Genomic DNA, 21,863 nt, shown 5'->3' with positions numbered 1-21,863 from the left:
TCCTGCCAGATCTTGTGGCCAGAGCTGGCTTCCCTTTTCAGACTGAGTTGGCTCTGCGGTCGGTCGAGCCCATTGAAATAGCAAAAGCATGGCCATGTAGCGCTCAAGCGGTCCTGCTGGTCGGCACATTCATCCTTTTCCCAAACGGCGACGCATCCCCTGAAAAACAATCCTGTGACGGAGATCTTCCAATCGAACTAAGTACAACTGACATTCAAAGCTCGTGCAGATGAAACCCAAACCCCCAAACACCAAAAGTGACATGGACGTATCTTCTCCGCTGATAAGAATGTCAGGGAGTCCCCCTTCCCAGGGGGACCGGGAGCTGGAGAAATCCGAACTGACACTCAGGCTGTCAACAAGCTCCAGAGGCGATGACGGTCGTCAATGTATTTCCAACAAGCACTTGTAGAGAGCAGCTCAGCCAGGCTGTGGCATGCAGGCAGAACACGACGAAAACCGGGCGGAGGGCAGGGGACGCGGCGCGACGCCATGACCGCATTCCCGTCTTTATATACAACAAGGTGAAACATACACGGGATGCTGGCTGTGCACCTGCTCAGAGGATGTCTTACAAGGCTAGGGACATCGACGACACTGCTTGCGTGCGGCACGGAGGGACAGAGCCACCCCAGGGTCGGGGTGACACCGGTGCGGGCCTCACTTGCCTCCAGGGTTCCTGTCACCCAGCACACGTGACAGACCTGGAGGTGGAGTCAACACTTTGTTCATGTTTTTTAACCAAACGTCACCTGAAAAGACTTGCCGGCTTATCAGGGAGGAAAAGGATGGGCCTAAGGGCGCAGGGAGATGCACAAGGCAACTCTAAGCCAGACCCTAATGCAGCTTTGGTGGGAGACAGGTTTCCTGTATGACTTCTTTTAGTGAAGAGTATTGGATGTTTTGTTCCCGCTCAGTGTTCTGAAATGTCTCCACAAAGTCTAATGATGACATTGAGGAGAGAGCAGTTACTTCTGATCTGTTTCTTTATCCAAACAAGTGCAAAGCCTACATACTGACTGAACGAAACAAAGCAAAACAAAGCAAAAAAAAAGAAAGAAAGAAAAAGCACAGCAAAGCAACCCCATGACCAGAGACAGTGTCAGGTAAAAACCATAGAAAAATACGAATTAATTCCATAAGGTTAACCATTAGCGTAGCTACAGTAACACTTCGTACAGCCCCTTAAAATGCAGAATCTCCTAATTACAGAAAGGCGCGAGCCAATCTATGGACAAGTACTGGGAAAACAATTGTGCTCTAGTTGGTCCATGGCGCGGTGACTTCAGACGGGGTATGATGCCCTGGAGTGGAAGCGGTACCCGGGCGGAGGCCGGGTCGCAACGCTACCGCTCGTGAGCTCGAATTCCAGGGCCACCTTCTGCATGGCCATCCATCCTTCGCTTTGTTCCTCGGGGAGGGGTCGCGGGGAGGTACCCGTCACTCAGGGTGGCGACGGCTCCAGGCTCCGTGGAAGCCCTTGTGAGCGACGATGCATCTCCACCCGGGGAGGCGCTTGTTTCTGGGGCAAAACTGCCCTCAGGACCAGAAACACACATGCTGGGAAGGTGGCGCTTCCTGCCCCCGCCCAGGCCCCTGAGGGAGAGCGAGGCGGGGCTCCCCAGTCGGTGTCCACTGGTCCAGCAGGCGCCGGGCGCGCTCCGGGCCGGCTCGGTCAGTCTTCCTCCTCGTCCTCTCTCGCTGCTACTGTCGGGAGTTTGTCCTGGACCCTGAAGCACTCCACGAAGAAGCCGATGAGGGCTCGGTACAGGTGCTGCCGCAGGGGGGCGCTGCTGAAGTAGTGGCTCTCGTCCGGGTATATCTGCAAGAGAGGCGTGAGGAGTTACCCCCGTGGCCGCCCTCCGCGTGGGCTGGGGCGCCGCTGAGACTCCGAGCCCCACGGCCCGGGCTCCGCGCAGCCGGAAGCTCAGCCTGGAGGGCATCTCAGGGCTGCTTCTCCTCGCGGCTTTGCCAGGTGGAGGGTCCCCTCAGCAAATCAGGGACGGAATCAGAAAACACATCGTTTAACAGATTCTGAACGCCTCGCTCGCTCCGCTTGTTTGAATTTGCAACAGGGATCCAGGCTCGGGGACCACCGAGGCAGCAAGCGGCCCAGGCCTCCAGGCATCAGGACTCCCAAAGAAAGGGGAAGCATTCCGTGCTGCCTCTATAACCTTGGTGAGTGTGGGGAAACCTTCGCTCCCACGGGCACCTGTGTTTGACTCACCGTGCGCCGTGCACAGGGAGCTTTCCTGGACCCCGGCCGTCGAATGCAGATGACCTCATCATAAAATCTAGCTCACTGAGCTATGTGAGAATTGAACGATGGAATACCTCTGAAATGCTTAGAACAAGGCCTGGGACACAGGCAGGGCTGAAAAGACGGCAGCTAATCATTCCATCCCCAAATGTAATGACACTGAGTACCCAGGGGCACTGCACCACTTCCACACGAAGGGCCCGGTCCCAGCTGGGATTCAAAGCCAAGTCTAATTGGCCCCAAAGCCCATGTTCTTTCCATGATACCAGGCTGCTTCCTGCATTTTGAACCCTGTCTTCCTCTTATGTCTTCAGATGATGACACTCACCTTTATTTTCGTATTTATGAAGGTGGTCATTGAGCTATTATATGTACCTTAAACATCAAATAGTACAAAGGGTTACAGAGCAGGAAGTATGTCTCCTCCTACCCGGGTCCTGGTTGCCTGGAGCCCTCACCTGGAGTTGTCACCTTTACAAGCTTATCGAATATCTCAGACACTCGCCGCGCCTGCACAGTGTCCAGTGGGACCTGGGGTGGGTATCGCCCAGCACCTTGCTGACTTCGCTTCGCCTGTTTGTGGGGAGTGGTCCACACCGGCAGGCAGAGCTCTGCCATCGGACCTACCGCGGCTGCATCGCGTGCATACGACGTACTTAGCGTTGTACTGTAACCTGAGCATTCTCAGAAGGAACTCCAGTGTCACGTGAACTAAGCCCCTCCCTCCCTCCGCGTCCATCAGCACGCAAGCCGGCCTCCCTCTCTGCGGAAAGCGCTCCCCCTACCGGCCAGCGCACACTGGCCCTGTACGAGACAGCCAGGCAGCAAAGCCAGGGCTGGGAGACAGAGGCAGGCAGCGCTGCCTGGGGCCCTGGTTGAGGAAGTCTCCTGTTTATCCTGGACCCGAGAAGACCACCGGGGTCATACCTGTCTCACCAAGTGAACCAGAGGGCGGGAAGGAGATGGAAGAAGTTTCCAGAAGCAGCACCGTGCATCGCTGGAAAGCACCTACACTAGAGCCGGTGGGTCAGCACTTGATGCCAGTGAGGTCAAGGCTGTGAGTCGGGTTCTTGGGAAGGACAGAGCTCTTTAACTAGTGCGGCACCACAGAAGGTTCTGGAACATCCAGCCAGTATTTAGCAGATGTGTGCTTTCCGGGGGGAGGCTAGTGAGGCCAAGGCTGCGCTCATCAGTGGGACAGCAGCCCCCTCTTCAGTGAGCATGGGGTGTGGCTGCTGCCCCGCCTTTGCTCATCCCCCGGGGAGGGAGCGGGGGCGGGGGGGGCGCTGGTGGAGCCTAAAGGGGCTTAAACACAGCCTGAGTGCTGAACCGAGCCGCCATCAATCGGCAGAAAAAGCAAGCACTGCCCATCTGTCTGATCTGATGTGTCCCCGAGCATCTCCGATGGCCGTGACGGAGGACTGTTTGCAGTCATGCGTGGCCGGGCACCACTCAGCTCCTCGTCCGTGGAAAGGCATGTGTGGTGTGAGGCAGGGCAGGCGTGCAGCACGGTACCTGTAAGCTGTAATTAGCCTTTCCCTTAATGAGCTGCGTGATGAGTTCTGCGGTGTGCTGGAAATGGATTTTTTCTGTTTAAAGAAGAAAAGAGGAAAGTGTCAAAACCCGTAACCCCACGCAGGGCGATGCTCTCGCCGAGCGCCGTGGTCAGTGTCGGGGGCTCACCGTCGGCGGTCGCGTGGACGAGGAGAAGCCGCTGCCCTTCCAGCGCAGACACCCGGCGCGCCACCTTGGCCATCTGCACATGGGCGACAGGGGTCAGCGCCCGCCGTGGGGAGTAGGGCATGAGCCCAGGAACCTTGACCCGGAGGGTGAGGGCCACGCAGTGTGCTGGGCACACTGGAAGCCCTGCGAAAGCTCTCGGGGGCCTGGGCTTTCCCAGCCCCAACCCCTTTTAAAGAGGAAGGGGACAGGAGAAGATCTAGGAAGCAGGGAGAAAGGGTTTCCTCCCCCTGAAGGTGGCCTGGGGCCTTCATTCAACTGATGCCGCTGGGAGGTGCTGCCCTGGCCAGAGCGTCCCGCTGTCCGTGCCCGGGTTGCAGCTCTGAAGCCGCAGCCTGGCCCGCAGCAGCTCTCTGGCCTCCTCGGTGCCAGTGAGACGCATGCGCGATGCCCACACTCAGCCGCCTGAGCGGTCAAGACCAGGAGGCGGTGTCCGGGAGGCTTCCTGCTCCCCCACCAGGGGCTGCTTCTCCCGGGAGCAGAAGCAGCCGTGGGGGCAGCGGGCCAGCGGCCATCCACACCCGAGCCTACGGCCCTGCGACAGACTCCTCCACCCTAAGCCCTTCCCCACCTCCCGCCTTGTCCCGCCGGTTCCAGAATGGGCAACCAGACCGATCTCGGAGAGATCACGGCACCCGGGTGAATGGGCTTTGACACGGGAGGGAGGGCGGAAGGGAACACAGGCCTGCGGGAGTTAAGAGGGGGCGGGGCCTGGGGGGGAGGGAGGGAGGGAGCAGTTCGGAGAAGCATCATCGCAGGGTTCCTCGTTTTTGCCAAGTGGTGGCTCTGCCCCAAACCCTAACCCTAACCCTAACCCTAACCCAAACACACCTCATACGCTCTGTTGTCAAGTCCGTGGAGGCCCAAGTACCTCTCGGAAAATGCAGACGCTGCACACAAGCAGAGGAGAGCGTTAGCCCTTGGCCTCGGGGCCCCTTTGGGCTCCGGGGGCCGCCCTGGGGACGGGGCTGGACTCCCTTCCATCTTCCCGGGGAACATCTGCTTCTGAAGAAGCACTAAACCTCGTGGGTCTTTGCGGGGTTACTCAGCCAGCGCCACAGTGACATTTAGACCTGCTAGTGGTGGTGGTGGGATTGCAGCACGAGGGAAACCGAACTGATCTGATTCCGAAATAAACAGGATTCACACCCCGCCCCCACTTCATTTCAACGCCCAGAAGGGGGAACAGATACGAAGAGCCAACTTCCATCAGGTTCCCTTATTTTCAGAAAGTGTCGGCTGCCTCCGCTCTGCCTGCCCCCTGGCTCAGGTCCAGGGTCTCGTGAGGACCCAGGCCGCCCCGTCAGGAAGTCCGGGAGTGCGGGGCACCGAGCTCCTTCTACAGGTGCAGGGACCCCTTAGTTCAGTCCAGGAGACCACGTGGGCTCTCCGCTGTCCCAGGCACAGTGACACACCAAGGCGCGGGGTTGGGCGCATTCGTGTGCACTCAAGTCAGGCAGATTTGAAATAGCTTGATTAAAAACCCCGAGAAAGTCTCACTGAATTTGAAAAACAGAGAATGTTACACGGATTCCCATGGGACAGTTATTTTAAGTGATTAGAGTTTGGAATTGGGGGGGTTCCTGTATGATCTTGCGTCGGAATGCGCTTTGAGCACTTGCAAAACCAGCACATCTGCCGTGAGCCTCGCGGCGGCCAGACCTGCTGAGCTGCAGACGCGCGGTGTCCCTGGACGGCTCCGCGCGGTCCACGGGCGCCGAGCTGGGGCGCGGGAGGGTGCGGCCATGCAGTGATGCTGGTTCCTCTGCCCCGAAGGGACCTCAGGCCCCCAGCAGGGCTCCGCACACCAGCGACCAGGAGCCCCCGGATGCCCCATCAGCCTGGCTCGGTGCCGGCAGCTGGGGCCGACGGCCCAGACTCCCTGTTGCCCTGGCCCGAATGCCAGCTCCCAGAGCCCACAGAGAGGGCCTTGCCGGCATTTAAAATCAGGGTGACATCACAAAGCCCTTCACGTTCAGAGAAAAGAGGCTGGCTGACCAGAGGGAGGACCCCCCCCAGCAGTGCCCACAGAGCCATGTCCGTGCAGCTGCAGGCGGGGTCTGCCCGCCACACTGGGAGTCCGGTCGCAGAAAGGAGCTGGCAGGTGCCGGGGCGGAGGGCGGGGCAGAGCCACCCAGGGCCCTGGGCAGCAGCTCCCCCAGCCCTTCACCTGCCCCCAGAGCCCCCAGACACCCCGCGCCGGACAGAGACACGGCGCAGGGCCCCCGCCGCACTGCGGGGTCAGAGAGGAGGGGCGAGGGCGGCCCGGAGTCCCCTTCCCTTCTGCTCGCGCCACTCCCATCACTGCAAGCACAGGCGCTGGGCGTGTTCTGGCTCCTGGTCTCGTGTGTCGGGAACGCGACTGAGGGGCAGCGGTGGGCTGACCACTTTCCGAGCAAGTGGCGTGAAGCCCTCTCCCCCCGCCCCCAGGCCCTGTCTGTGAGGTTCCACCGCGGGCCTCGCCACCCTGCAGGTTATCGGACTGGGCGCTGAGGGAGGGAGGCCTGGGGGCGGGGGCTGGGTGGGACCAGCGCCCCTCCGGTCGGGGCCCTACCGTAGAGCTTGAAGTCTGTTATCGGGGAGAGCGCAGAGCCACAGGTGAAAACCGGGCCTTGATTCTCGCCCTTCGCTGGGAGGATGTAAGTGCTCAGGTACCCGCCGTAATCCTGGGAACGAGCAGAGGGCAGAGAGAAGGGCAGGAGCAAAGTCAATAACTCACCCATGAAAACAGCCTCAGACAATGAGGTCAGTGGCTCAAGCAACCACTGTCACCTAGTTCGTTTTTCTAAAAAAATTTAACGTTGAAAAATTATAAGGGAGGTAAAAAGATAAAAACAAACGCCTTTCCAGCTAAATATAACGTGAGGCAAGTATCCCCCTCCTGGGCCTCGTGTTCGAGCGACACGAGGATGAAGCGTGGCGCTGACTGTGGAGGGTGACTGGGGGCTGGAGCGTGGCGTGCGGTGTGGGACGGCTGTCCAGCGTTCTGACGCAGCGCCCCCTGCTGCCTCTCCCTTGCCTACAGGCAGAGCCGACGCGCTTTCTGTGATTCTGAGGGCGGGCCCATGAGGAGCCAATGTCAAAGGGCTCCAGCACTGGTCGCCAGGATGCTCAGCTCAGGGGTCTGCCCGGGACAGACGTCCGCACGTGTCGTGTATGTGGGGCAGTCCTTCATTTCCTGTACTGCCCTTATTTGGGGCTGACATGAAAGACCCCAATTTCAGTGTGAGCCTTCCAGAGAGAGCAAAGCATTACACCGTATCTGCCGTGGGTGCTGGCTGGTCCAGATGCACCTGTTTCCTGCAAGACCCAAAGGGAAGGGGGCACAGATGTGATGTTTTGCTGAGCAAAGGTGGGCAAGGAGAGTGAAGGCCCGGAGAACCAGGCTGTGGCAGAGGACTGTCAAAGGTGTGGGCGAGTGTGAGTGCGTGTGCTGAGGTGAGAGGGTGGCGTGTGTAGAACCCACATACCTGATGGAGACTGTCATGTCCATGCCTTGCCAAACTCCCTGTAGAAGTAACTGTTCTTGATCAATATATTTAAGTTTGTTACATTATAATAGTGCTCCTTCAGTAGAACAGGAATATCTTAATGACAATAACAGTCTTTTGGGTTTCTGGCAAATAATATTCATGGTCAATGGAATCTCCAAGCCTTACCAGTCATTCTGCAGTTTGTTTTTTAAAATGTGTTGACTGACAACATCAAATGCTGGTGAGGATGCAGAGCAACAGGAACTCTCTCATTCGTTGCTGGTGGGAACGCAACATGGCGCAAACACTATGGAGACAGCTCGCTGGTTTCTTACAAAACTAAACATCCCCTCACCATATGCACTCCTTGGTATTTACTCTAAGAAGCTGAAAACTTGTATCCACACAAAAACCTGCACATGGATGACCAGAGCAGCTTTGCTCGTAATTGTCGAAACTTGGAAGCAACCCAGATGCCCTTCATAGGCAAGCGGATGAACTGTGGTGCTTCCAGGCAGCGGATTATCTGGTGCTAGAAAGAGAAGAGCTATGACGCTATGGGAAGATCTGGAGGAACCTTAAATGCTAAGTGAGAAGCCATCTGAGAAGGCTCCACGCTGTGTGATTCTGAATAATCCGTGACACTCTGGAAAAGGCACAGCCGTGGAGACGGTAAAAAGAGGAGTGTCTGCTGGGGGAGGGGAGAAAGGGGTGAAGAGGTGGAGCTCAGAGGATCCTCAGGGCGGAGAGACTGCTCTGTGCGGTCCCGTGATGATGGAGACATGCCATCACACATCTGTCTAAACCCACAGAAGGTACCACCTCAAGAGGGATCCTGATGTAGACTCTGGGTTCTGGGTGACGATGATGTGTCAGCGCAGGTTTGTCAACCGTAACAAAGGTACCAAACGGTGGGGCTTGATAGTGGGGAGCCCGTGCATGCCGGGGGGAGCAGGGGTAATTCTCTCACGCGTGCTGTGAACCTGAACCTGCCGAATGCCCGTCAGCTAAAGGAATCAACGGCTTATTGCCTTGGAGGGGACGCAATCACAGAGTCCACAGCCCTGCACCTGAGGTGCCATTCAAAGAGGCGGGGACCCATCAGGCAGAGTGGATAAGGGTGGTGACCAGCAAACAGCACCACACACATCCTCGGCCTGTCTCAGGGACAGGGGCGTGGGCTGCGTCCTGAAGGACGTGTGGGCCCCCGTCCACACAGTGCACGACGCCCAGGCAGCTGAATCTCCCACTTGTCCAGAAAGCCTCTTCACGGCGCCCTGACTCCTGCGTCTGCGTCCACAGTGACCTTTGAAAGGTCCAGGCGTGGGGGCCATGCTCAGGTGCCCACGTGGAAAGCAGCCAGAGGAGGCAGGCCAAGCTCCCAGGAGCAGAGGGCATGTTTGGGGAAGAGCCGAGACTGGACAGAGGCTGACCTGGGCCCGGGCGCCCTGCCCTGAGCCATGGTCAGTCTGTGGGTCAGTAACTTTCCCATGGGGACGGGAGGTAAGAGCTGTCGCCCCAAGTTATGCTGTAAGTGATCCAACTGGCTCTGAGCTTCGCAGGCTGGGAGTGGCCTCCGCCAGCACAGAATGAGCCCTGGGACTCGGCGTCCAGGCTCTGAGCCGTGCCCTGGGCCCTCCCATTGCTGCTGCACCTCCCGTGCAGGTGTGGGATACATAGCACGCGTGCTGGGACCTCCACAGGGCGAGCCCTCGTCTCAGATGCACACGGCTCCCTCAAAACCCTGGGCTCAGAGGTGATGACGTAACAGGCAACTCTCCGGTTACCTGTTCAAACCTCCACCTGCCGTGGGGTCCCTGCGAGGCCCCTCTGCAGGACCTGTTCCCTCAGAGGGAAGACGGGTCTGTGTCTATCTGTGCTCCTGCCTTGAGACCAAGAGCCCGCGGGTCCAGGCCGCCTAACAACGGGGGAGGGGGCCAAGCGATAGGACCCAACTCCAAGCCACGACCCCACCACCCCCGGCTACGGCCCTCGGACGTGGGCCACCCCGTGGAAGCTTCTCTGGTTTGACAGTTCAGTGCACGAACCTCCCCACCTCCTCCCTACCACGTAAGTGAACCTGCTAAATTAATGTGGCTACTGCACAGAAAGACATACAGAAATAAAGACTCCTGCCTCCCCTTCTTTCCTGGGGTACCACCCCTAGAGCCATGCAGGCTTGTCTGAAAAGTAACTAGGAGCCTCACAGAGCACTCCCACAAGGACCTGGCTTCTAGCTTTCCTTCCAGAGAGTGTGCAAAGGAGCACTGACACACGAGCTGCTCAGATGAGGACTCTCTGTGCTGGGACCACTGAACATCTTGAGCTATCTGTAGTGAGCTGGACGGACCCAGAGTCTGTCATACAGAGTGAAGTAAGTCAGAAAGAGAAAGACAAATACCGTATGCTCACACATATATATGGAATCTTTAAAAAAAAATGGTTCTGAAGAACCTAGGGGCAGGACAGGAATAAAGACGCAGATGTAGAGAATGGACTTGAGGACATGGGGAGGGGGAAGGGTACGCTGGGACGAAGTGAGAGAGTGGCATGGACATATACACACTACCAAATGTGAAATAGATAGCTAGTGGGAAGCAGCCGCATGGCACAGGGAGATCAGCTCGGTGCTTTGTGACCACCTGGAGGGGTGGGAGAGGGAGGGTGGGAGGGAGATGCAAGAGGGAGGGGATATGGGGACATATGTATACGTATAGCTGATTCACGTTGTTATACAGCAGAGACTAACACACCATTGTAAAGCAATTATACTCCAATAAAGATGTTAAAAAAAAAAAAAAAGGCTCGCAGGCGGCTGGAGCAGAGATGTTCCCAGTGAATCAGGGTCAGGCCTGGGGGTGGTGCAGGTCAGGGCCTGAGCAGGGGGCGTGCAAACAGGGGCCAGCAACCTCACCTTCCCAAACACGGCCACGCGTGTCTTGTCAATGTACTGCTCCTTCAGCATCATCCTGCAAGGTCAAGGAGGCGGGAGTTAGCGCGCCACGGCTGAGTCGTGCAACCCTGCGGTCTAGAGCCGTGTTCTCCAACCATTTCAAGGATGAAAACCCCACTTTAATCAAAGGAAATACTGGAATTCTAATATCATCGGTCATTGCTTTTGCTTTACGCCAAGCGCCCCTGCCATCACTGTGGCGCGGCCGGGCGTGTAAAGCTGGCTGAGAACCAGGAACGCGCAGCAGCAGAGAATGTTCTGGAGACGCGCAGGCCCGCCTGGGTCCCCGTCTCCCTCACTTGGACCACGTCGTGACTCCCAGCCACCAGGCTCTGGGAGGGTCCTCCGGGATCAGCAGGAAGAAAAGGCTCTCCGGGTGCGAGTCGGCTTCGAGTCAGGGCACTGGGTCCCCCTTCACCTGCAGAGTCCTCTGTCCCCAACTCCTGGGAGGGGTCCCTGTCTTGGACCTGTTTGGTGGCAGAATCACTCCTGCCAGAGCTCTGCCTTGGATGCCACCAGCCCGGCGCCCAGGCTGGCGCTGCCCGGTCCTGCCTTGTCCCTGCCCGCATCTCACTGCTCTCCCCGTGGTCCCTGGTTTCCCCCCCCCAAGTGGCTGGAATCTTTCTGGGTTCTGGACCCTCACTCGGCAGCAGGAGTCCTGCCACCTGCTGGCCAGTAACTGGCTTCTTTCTGAGCCTTCCTGCTGCTCTCTCCACCTGCCACCACCGCGGAGCCTCCTTCCCCCAGCTTCCGGTCACCCCTGGGTATTGCCCGCTGATTATTTTCTTGCGTCTGCTCTCTGGAGCCACCCCAGGCCCTCTGACCGCCCTTCTAAGCCTGGGGGACTGTAAACCTCCGGGTCCTGGGCCCTGAGAGTGCCCTATCCTTCTCCAGCCAACTCTCCAAGGACACCCACGTCCTGGGACCCGGCCTGCCCTTCCTGGTTGGAGCAGCGCTTCCATTATGATGTTGGAAGCAAACGGACCCCGTTCCCGGGGGTGGGAGGGGAGAGAGGGAGGGCCCAGCGCAGAGCAGCAATTGTCCTGACTCCTCATGACGATACAAATTCAGGTGACTTTTGTACAGTCAGCCCTCCGCATCCACAGGTTCCACACCCACAGATCCAACCAACTGCGTATTGAAAATATTGAAAAAAAAATCCAGAAACTTCCAAAAAGCAAAGCTTGAATTTGCCTCACCTTGGTAACTATTTACACAGCATTTACATTGTACTTACAGCTGTCTACATAGCGTTTACACGTAGGGGGATTATAAGGGATTGAGAGATGCGTGTATCTTAAGTACACAGGACGATGTGTGATGGTTGTGTACATGTGCTCCACCATTCCACAGAAGGGGCCTAGGGAGCCGAGGACTGTGGTACCCACGTGGGTCCTGGAACCAGTCCCCAAGGATAACGAGGGCCAACTGTGTATTACTATTGTTTCCCCAGAGTATTTGTGGAAAATTGATGATTCATGCATGTTCATCCTGTGGATGGATGTTTGATTCCATTTCAGAATACTAGTGAGAACAAGAGAACTGGCCCCACTACCTTCCCATCCTCCTCCCTCCACCCCTCGTCCCCATCCATCCCTTGAGCGTGTGTCATCTGTAAGCCTCAGTGCCAAGTCTTAGGGACGAAGGCTAATTCACAGGCCTTATTGTCAGAAGCTTCCACTCTCCGAGTCAGGATATCTTGTGTCCAATTCCTGCTCAGCTACTAAGGGGCTGTGGGACCTTCAGACAGGTCACTGAAACTTTCTGGGGAGAAACAGAACAGGCTCCAGACGCTGGGACACCAGGCTCAGTGTGGGGTGAGGTGCAGGATTGCAACAAGCCAGCCAACTCCGAGTCTGCACCCTACGTGGGCCTCCCTCGGCCTCTCGCAGACGCAGGCACTCGGGAATGTGATGCGCAGGCTGGAGAAGCTGACCCCCCCTGCAGAGGACACACACCATGTCAAGGGGTGCGGGTCTCTGCAATGAAGAGCTGGATGCCCTCCCCCACCCTCGGTAAAGCCCACCCGCCAACAGCTCACAGTCTGCACATAGAACTGGCAGCCCGGTTAGTGCCTCTCTTATGAGTGAAGAGGCAGCCAGGTTTCCTCAGAAATGGAAAGAATCTTCCAGATGAGGGCTTCCCTGGTGGCGCAGTGGTGGAGAGTCCGCCTGCCGATGCAGGGGATGCGGGTTCGTGCCCCGGTCTGGGAAGATCCCACATGCCGCGGAGTGGCTGGGCCCGTGAGCTGTGGCCGCTGAGCCTGCGCGTCCGGAGCCTGTGCTCCGCAACGGGAGAGGCCCGCGTACGGCAAAAAAAAAAAAAAAAAAAAAAAGAATCTTCCAGATGAGAGAGTCCAAACCCAAACAACAACAACAAAAAAACTCAGGATAATTCAGGAATCCAGAGGGAACAGAGATAATTCAGTGAACAGAAGAAAATCATCCTAATATATCTAGACAGACAAAAAATATTGAACCAATTAGACAAGAAGAGTATGCTCTTGGATGAAGAGAGAAAGCTAGGGATTTTGAAGTGTCATGCCTGAAAATAAACATTCAACAGAAAGGCTGGAATATAGGAGAGAAAAGGTATGATGAGAATAAACCGGAAGCACCAAAATAGTACAATAAAAGTTCCAGAAAGAAACAACAGAGCAAAGAGAAATTATCAACACATTATAGTAAAAACTTTCCAAGACTGAAGAACAATTATTCCCCAGATTGAAAAGTCCCACACCAATGGCTGAAATTTCAGGATACCAGGATTAAAGACGTCCTTCTTCTGAAAAGGAGAAAGAAGCAGACCATCTACAAGGATCAGCAAATAGAATGACATCGTTTTTCTCACCAGCAACACGTGGTGGATGATTCCAGGGCCTTCTAGACAGAAATGATTTTGTTTGTAGGTTTTATATCTAGATAAACGATAATTTCAAATGTGGGAATAGAATAAAGACATTTTGAGATGTTTTCTAGATATATGAAGGAAAAAGTAAATAAAAAGGGAGACATATATCTGTTGCCCTTTGGCCCATGACCCAGGGTGTGTGCAAAGGACCCAACACAGGAGAGTGGTGAAAAGGGCCTCAAAAGTGACCCTATAGACACCTGGTCCAAATGGACGAGAAGAAAGGGGACTACAGCTCAAGAAAAGAACGTTGGAACTGATAGATTACTAGTATGTTTGAGCATCTGGGAAGAATACTCATGGGAGCCCGAGTGGCATGCAGGAGCAACTGGAAATATTATGAGCAGGTACCAATACATAGAAAGTTACCCAAGTGAAAGACAACGCAACACTTCAGGAAAAATGAAGTGATGTAAAGGGAAGTAGGGCACGAAGAGACCACCAGGGTCTGAGGTCAGCACCATTTACGTAGTGAGCCTGCGCCTCAGACTGCTGATCTAACCAGGCAGTTGATGTAACAGTTCTGGGAAGACGATGGTACAGAGCAGCTAAATCCTCACCTGCGACAACAGGAAGTCACGTGATGAGGAATCGTGACGTGAGGACAACTGTGCTCAGAAGAGACGAGGTGAACTTGAGGAAGGGGATGATGCGCCTGAGGGTGCTTGTGTCTCGGGGAAGCAGGGCTGGTGGGGGGTTGGGCGAAGGGCAAGGGAATTTGTGTGGGTCATTTAAGCCTTTGTTATGGGTTGAATTCTGCAAAATATGTTGAATTTCTAATCCCTCAAACCTTAGTATGGGACAGTATTTGTCAATAGGGTCCACTGCAGATGTAATTAGTAAGTTAAGATGAGGTCACGCTAGAGTGACTCGTGTCCTCGTAAGAGGAGGAGAGACACAGAGACCCAGGGAGGACGCGGCCAGTGGAAGACGCAGGATTGGAGGGACGCAGCTACAAGCCAAGGACTGCCAGCGACCACGGGGAGCTGGAGGGGGCGAGGAAGGGCCCCTGCCCTGCGGTGGTAGAGAGCGCGCGGCGCTGCCCACACCTTGATTTTGCCGTTCCAGCCCTAGGAAACTAACACAACACTTTAATACTTTTGCTTTTTAAAAACATTGTGCAGGTATCATAGGATAGCCTGGCAGACTTCAAGTCACGTCTGCCAGGCTTAGGAGTTGGAGGTGTGTGCAGACGCGCGCGCACACACACACACACACACACACACACACACACACACACACACGGCCTAGGTTGACCTTCAAAGCACGGCAGGCATACCCACACACGTGGAACCATTGAATACGTTTCTCCAAGTTTCTGAATTCTCTTCTAAGGACCCAAATCCTTGATACACAGACGTGCGTCTGGGAATACCTGGTGAAATGGTCAACCTGGCCCCATAAGGATTCTGCCCCACGGCCTGAGGTCAGACCACGACTGCTGGGATCGTGTAGCAGTCTGCAGAGACCACGGAGCGTGGAGAAAGCCACGTGAACCTCAAAGGGCACGGGGCCCGGGTCTCAGGCGCCATTCCAATTCATAAAATACATCGGATTTTTATTCTCAGCCCTACTTCCACATTCGCAGGCAGCCTCTGGTCTCCGGCAACCCCTCCATTTAATTACCTGGCGATTCACTTCCTGATCTAAAAACCACAGGTCTTAGTAAGGATCCTCATTTGTAAAGTACTCAGGAGTCTCCCAAAGAAAATACTTTTACCAATATCAAATATTTTTATTATCTTTTGCTATTTTTCACTCATCAGCGGGCAGTTCCTGTGTGATGGCTGTTTCCTGGAGAGCAGTGGAGCCCTGAGGCGGACCAGCCTGACCCAGGCGTAGGCACGTGTTTTATCACTGGGATGCTCTGAGGCGCAGCAAGGCCCCGGCGTCCTTCTCCATGGAGCAGGTGCTGAGCTCTGCTCCACGGCAGGGTCTGCAGAGGCCCCGAGTGAGGACGGGGGAGGCTCTAGCCTCCAGAAGCGCATCTGGGGGAGGTGGGCTGACACCCTGGGAGAAGCAGTGCTCGCACCTTCCAACCTTCCACGTGTCCACACCGTCTCAAGCTGTCCCCGCCAGCGACCGGCAAGGGGTCCTCCGAGGCCCGCCTCAGCTTGGCAGAGATGCTTGAAGCCCAGCTGCCACGGGAAGCCCGCTCTGTGTGTCCGTCCTTTCCCGTGTCAGAGCCCCTGCTGCGCTCTGGGCCGCGCGTCCTGCAGAAACGCACCTTCTGCACATCTAAGTGTGTGTTGGCACCGCTCCCCGGGGACCCATGCTGACGCAGGTGTCACGGGCCACACAGCTGCTCTCAGCACCTTCAGAGTCAGGGAGTCTCACAGCCAGAGACTTGATGGGGCAACTTGGAGGGGCCAGCGGGAGGAATGTGGTCAGCACATTTGTCCTGCCCTCTGCTGGGGGCAGCAGAGCGTCGAGAGGGACACAGAGCTCACCGCTCCGCTCCACGCCCGTCTCCGTATCTGTCCGCTTACAGATCTTGCTGACGCTGCTGCAGAAATGCTTCTTCCACGGCATGGTGCCGCCCCTGCCCTCCCAGGGCCTCCGACAGCCCCAGCGTACCCCACATCGAGCCCCTGGATCTTCCTAACCCTGCCATATGCCTTTGAAGACACGTATGTTATTTCTCTCTCCTTAAACCACCCCCTTTGAATGTTTCCTGCCAGGACTCTGACCCATAAAACCTGCTACACCGCTACCAGCATTACGGTTCTGAAAAATAAAGGTGGCTTTGTCACCTCCGGCTCTGGAGGATGGTGTGGGAGGGTCTCAGCCCACCCCACGTCTCCAGGCATCCCCTGGCCCCAGCGCGGCCCACACTGGGCTTACTGGGGGCCCTGGACCTCATGCGCCTTTGCGTTACCGGGACCGTTGCTCACAGCACTTTGTCGGTGTGGAACGCGCACTCGCGCTCCCTGGGCAATCCCCACTACCCTTTGAGGTGGGGTCTTGGCAGAAAGCCACCTCCTCCTAGAAGCCCCTCCAGGCAGGGCTGTCTGTGCTCCTCTGCTCCCAGACCACCGTTCGCGTGGCCCTCGCCTGGGAGGGACATGCTTCCAGCTGTGGTCGGGGGAGAGTCCCTGCTCCAGGACTTCCTCCAGGTGATGGACGAAGTTGGGACAACTGCCCGTGGCTGCGGAGCTTTGGGGAGCTAGGGTGGGGAGCTGGTCTCAAGGTCTCTTAAACTGAACAGACTGGGCTATTTCTTTCTAATGAAAATACGGACCCAGATCCTAAACAAAGCTTCGTAGAGTTTTCCATGGCTGAGACACTTGGGCGTCAGCTTCCGGAGAAGGTCTGCGTGGCTGCTGACGGCTGTAAGGCTTGCGATGGTTCGTCTTCCTGTTCCTGGGAGCCTCAGTGGCCTGAGAGCTGACATTACTTACTGTTGCCCTGGAACAGGTTCTGCCCTGTTTTTGAACAGATGGCCGATCAATCCCTTATTTCTAGAAGCACCGTGAGTGTGAAACAGCCGGTGCCCTCTCGTCCCCTGCTCAAAGCGGGGCGGCCACACCAGCCAGGCTGGCAGGATGTCTGAAGGACGCCGCGTCCTCCCCCAGGGCCTCGGGGGGCCCGCGAGGACTCCAGGCTTCCTGGGAGGAGTCAGAGCAGGGCAGCAGGTGGGGAAGGACAAAAAGAGGGGGGCTCCGAGGGAGGGGGCTCTGCGGTCAGCCTTGTCCCATGCCTCCCAAGCCTGACCTGGGCCCGCGTGCTTCTCCAGAGGGGTCCCTGTGGCCCACGTGCCGCTGCCGCCTCTCCTCCTTTCCCGGCTGTGTTGTCACCACGCTTCCCTCCTCCGCCTGGGGCGGTGGACCGGTCCCCAGCCCGCCGGGTCTCAGGGGTATTGCCCCCCTGCTCCAGGGTGATGCTTCTGGGTTCAGGGCGACAGGAGGAGAGGTTTGTTGGGTGCCCCAGGGAGGCTCCTCCCTTCCCTCCTGGAGGTTTCTGGAAGTGGCTCGACCTGCTGGCGGTGCTCTGGCAGCCGTCCTGTGAGCGTGAGAAGAGGTTCAGCACAAGGCCACGTGCTTGGCTGAGTGGAGAGACGAGAGAGCCGGGCCTGCAGTGGCACTGCTGGGCCCCTGAGCAACCAAGCTGAGGCCTGACGTCCCCCTGGACTTCCAGCGCCAATACACTGTCGTGTTTTTAAAGCACGTTTTACGTTGGGTGTGTGTGTGCGCGTGTGTCTGTGCTGTTGTTAACTTCCAGGCAAAAGCATCCTGACGGGAGCGACTTCCCAGACTCGGGTCCTCAGCCATCTCTCCTACCCCTGTTCTCTGCCTGTAGCACGCGCTGGTCTGATCGTGTCGCCTCTCTTCACCAGCTCACGACTCCCTCGAGGAGAGTGGGCCATTCGTTCACGCACTCATGGTTTCACCCACTTAGAAATTATTTACTGAGTACACACCACGTGCCATCAATCTTTTTAAAAACAAGAGCGAAAATGTTCTGAAAAGTCAGTAAAGTGAACTCTTTTAAACCTGCAGAGCACACAGTCACGATGACACACGGGATGCAACGTCCAGCCTTCTCACAGCCCTTCAGTCAGCACTTATTCATCTGGGTGCTGTATGCCGCCCTTTCCATATGCCCAGCATCCAACCTCGCGCACCCCGCTTCACAATGAGGACGACAAGTGTGCGACGTGCTCTTCTTGTCCCTCCGAGCACCGGAGTCCGTGGGTCTGGCTGCATCTCCCTGGTAAAGTCATGTCTGGCCCTACGGTCCGCTGTGCCGTAAAACTGTGGAAACTCTATTTCTACAGATGCGCCTGCAGGCCGGTTAGTCGGGCACAGGTTCTTGATGTCTCTTATTCCGGGGCAACGATAAAAGTCAATCAGTAACTTCCCCTGCACTAAGCCCCTTTCTGTTCTCGGTGACACTCTATCCATCCTGCTGCCTCGGTGACAGGGATGTGAAGAAACCAAGGGACAAAACGTGCCCGTCAGCGGGGCTGAGCGGGGGTTCTGACTTGCCGCCTGGAAGCGCAGGGGGTCCTTCCTCAGGAACGCAGTGACCCGCTGCGTGGCTCCAGCCCCACTCACGTCCTCTCTCTCTCAGGGCCCCAGCCCGGCTCTCCCCCCGTGATCAGTGGCCAAGGTCTACAACCACAGCACGCCCTCGTCACGGTCTCCGCACCCGCTTTCAATCAGCGAAACGGACAGGCCACCGAGCTGTGTGATAACGAGGATACAAGTCTTTGGGAGAAGATTACTAACAGGAATTCACTGTGGAATGGCCCGAAGACTTTGTAAGTACAAGCAAATCGCAGGTGAAATGTGTGTTGACAAGAAACACGCGTCTGGAGAGGACCGCGGCGCAGCCCAGGTAGGAGCTGCAGCCGCCCCCCGCCCCCTCTCCCCCCATTCCAGTGGTGCCTCCGGGGGCCCTCACCTCACAGCCTCCATCTGGTCCTTCTCCTCCAGGGAGCCCAGCCTCCGCTTCACCTCGTGCAGCAGCTTGGTCCCTTGGAAGCCGCTGCCACGGCCGTCGCACTTGACCACCACGGCCCCGTGACTACTCACCATCACCGTCTCCCAGCTCACCTCAAACTTCTCAGCCACGCTCTGGCTCCCCGGGGCGCCATCCCTGGAAAGACAGGCCAGGGCTTGGCACGTGGCTTGCAGCAGCGGCTGGTCCAGCCGACATCAGGTCCGATGATGCTTCCCCAGGGGCTGGCAGTGCCCTCCCCGGAGGGCGCCCGAGACCCCGGCCACGACGCCCGGCTCCACAACTCTGTACACCCGGAGGGCGATGGGGAAACTGAGCTCCCAGGACCACCCTGAGCACAAGGTCACCGAGGGGCATGTTCTCGGAGAGAGGAACTTTGGAAAGTCCTTCCACGTCCCCCCTCGGTTGGTCTCCCCACACGGCCTGACTCGTCCTGCCCTTCCTGGGCGCAGTTTCCCAGGCTGCCGCCTTGGTCCCCATCATGTGTTGCTCCTTCTGGTGGCTCCTGGTTTGAAAGAATTCCCTCTGTCTGGTTCGCTCTGCAGCAGAGCCTGCGGCTGACCTGGGTGGCCTTCCTGTCCGCGTCTCCGGGGGCAGCCTGTCCACTGCCCCCTCAGAGTATCGCCCATCACTTAGCTGGGTGGGGTGTGGGTTCTCTTGTTCGCGTGGCTTCCCTGTTTCCCGACTGGGGGCACGACCGTGTGAGCTCGTCACCCACGGCGCGTGTTCTCAGCCGGGACTCGGCCAGAGCTGCCGACGGGCCTTGCAGCTGGGGACACGGCTGCTGAGCGTTCACTAGTGCTGATGGGGGTGAGGAAGCTCTAAGGGACTTTCCTTCTGGAGGGGACACAGGGTGAGCAGAAGGGACGGCCGACGCCAGGCCCAGGGCCCTCAGAAACGGCGACAGACGCAACGCCCCTTCTGAGGCTGGCCGCCCCTCCAAGGAGGCCACAGCTACTGCACCACTGTCATCCTGGCCTTCTGCCGGGACAGGAGTGCAGGCAAGGGGTGTGTGTATGTGTGTACGGGTGTGTGGTGTGTGTGTATGTGCTGTGTATACTGGTGTGTATGTGGTTTGTGCGTGTATGTGAGCATGTGTGGTGTGATGTGTGTATCTGTGTTGTGTATGTGTGTTGCGCACGTGTGTATACATGTGAGAGTGTGTGTGCTGTTGTGTGTGTTTGGTACATTCACGTGGGGTGTGTGTGTGTGTGTGTGCGTGTGTGTGGTCGCTGGCCAAGTCCAGACGGTGAGGACAGCGGGTTAGGGGCAATAAGTGGGGGCAGCACAGTGGGTCGTGGCCCGGCGTCCTCACAGTGCAGCCTTCGTCACTGAGGGCTGGGCCCCAGGCCGGGCGCCAGGCAGGAAGCACAGGGTTAGTCAGGCTCTGGGGGGGTGATTTCACTGTGGTCCCTAAAGAGCCCCAGTGCAGGCCTCTGCTCTCCGCTGGACCCTTCCACATGAATACGGGGCTGCGTCCCCAGAGGCCCCGAGGCTCAGGGTCTCCTCTGTCCCGTGGCCACTCACGCGCCCGAGCGAGCGGCAGCCCTAACCAGGACCCACTACCGACCGTCAGAGGTGCTTAGAAAGCTCTGAAGTCGTTCTCGACATCCGACCCGGAAGCTTGCTAATCAGCACAAGGCAGATCTGGAATCATCCTGAGGACCAACGCCTGGTGTTCAAGGCCGCCTGGTGGCACCGGCGGAGCCGCTGGCCCCAACGAGACCCTGCCGGGCCCGCCTCCCGGGGCCCGGGGTGACCTCGGGTGCACCCGTCCGCCCTGCACGGTGAAGGTGGGCTCCCCATCAGCTTCCCTGCTGTCCCTGGGGCCGCTGACTGGCCACTGAAGCACGACTCCCGGAATGTGACTCAAGTCCTGCACTCACTGTGGCAAATCCCCCGAAATCGACTGGGGCCCCACTTTCCTTTGACGTCTGGGGTCAGCAGCTGTTACAGAGACAGCCTGCTGAATTGTTTCCAGTGATCAGTCTGCAGTGGACATCAGGCTCCCGCTTACCATCTCCATAAGAGTTTCATCCTGGGATACTTACACCACCAGGAGCAAGGGGTAGTGGGTGGTGTCCGAGAAGGTCGCTGGCTTGAGGATCTGAACGGGCAAGTCTAGGCAGAAACAGAACACAGGGCAGCAGTCAGGGGCCAGGAAGGGAGGGCCGGGACGGGCGCTGGCTGGGTGTGTCCGTCCTGGGGTGTGCTCCCGGGGGCCTGGGAGACGGGCACCCTGGAGGGTTAAGCCCGGTCCTCCACAGACAGGGGCACTCCGGCTCACTCTGGACTTGGGGAAAGCACCCAACCTCTTTAAGCTTAGTTTCTCCATCTGAAGCTTAACTGCAATCTTGACAACAGGAAAGTGTTGAAAAGCAGAAAAGCCTGGACCCCTGTGAGCACTTGCTGACAGCAAAATTCCAGGCAGGGATGGGGGGGGGGACGAACCCCCAGGGCAGGGTGCACCTCTCTGCCGGGCAGCACTGCCCCAACAAGTAGTTAAGTGGGGACAGGCGGAGACCGAGGGCGGGGTGGGGTAAGGCAGGGGGCAGCGGCCCTGAGGGAGAGGCTAGAGCTGTGGGGAGCCTCCATGCAAAGCCAGGGGCTGCGCGGGCCTCCCCGTTTGCAGGATGGAACTGGGCAGGTCTGGCTGCCTGCGGAGCCAGCGGGAGGGAGCTGGTGCAGCCGTGGGTCCTGCAGCCAAGGTCCTTTGGATCTGGTCCTTGGCAACCAGGATCCAGTCTGGGAGGGAGGGGGCCGTTTCCCTCACTGCTTTCTCTGTTCTTCCCCAAACAAAGCTTCCTGCGCAAGTTAGAAATTGTTTATTGACATTAACTACAGCCCAGATGAGCGATTAAGTTGGAATCAGTGGCTTTTTCAGTACAGTTACTGTAGATACACCCCAGGCTGGGGGCTGGCTTAGCCGCCTGCTCTGACCAGGGTCTCATTACTGATTCGGGCTGAATGTTAATGGCTTGCAAATTAGATCAATGGCCCAGGGACCCTGGACTTTATCACTGAAATATCCATAAAACATGGTCTGGGCTGCTTCCTGCCACTG

At 57.3% G+C, this 21,863-nt stretch overlaps 1 protein-coding gene across 4 annotated transcripts in view; it reads right to left on the bottom strand.

Moving 5' to 3' along the window:
• Positions 1-21,863, bottom strand: part of DPP6 (dipeptidyl peptidase like 6) — a 767,208-nt gene continuing 745,345 nt past the window's right edge. For all 4 annotated transcript variants that reach the window (XM_079932483.1, XM_079932484.1, XM_079932485.1 and 1 more), the window contains 8 exons: positions 20,851-20,920; positions 18,743-18,937; positions 10,388-10,442; positions 6,555-6,666; positions 4,832-4,890; positions 3,944-4,016; positions 3,776-3,849; positions 1-1,822 (listed from right to left, as the gene is read on the bottom strand). In XM_079932483.1, the coding sequence (XP_079788609.1) occupies positions 1,676-1,822; positions 3,776-3,849; positions 3,944-4,016; positions 4,832-4,890; positions 6,555-6,666; positions 10,388-10,442; positions 18,743-18,937; positions 20,851-20,920 (785 nt within the window). In that variant the 3' untranslated portion in view covers positions 1-1,675. The remainder of the gene's footprint in view (positions 1,823-3,775; positions 3,850-3,943; positions 4,017-4,831; positions 4,891-6,554; positions 6,667-10,387; positions 10,443-18,742; positions 18,938-20,850; positions 20,921-21,863) is intronic.

This window comes from Stenella coeruleoalba, assembly GCF_951394435.1.
Source record: "Stenella coeruleoalba genome assembly, chromosome: 9".
Classification (NCBI taxonomy): Eukaryota; Metazoa; Chordata; class Mammalia; order Artiodactyla; family Delphinidae; genus Stenella; species Stenella coeruleoalba.
Note: the sequence above shows the minus strand (reverse complement) of the source record. Positions and strands in the feature narration are given on the sequence as shown.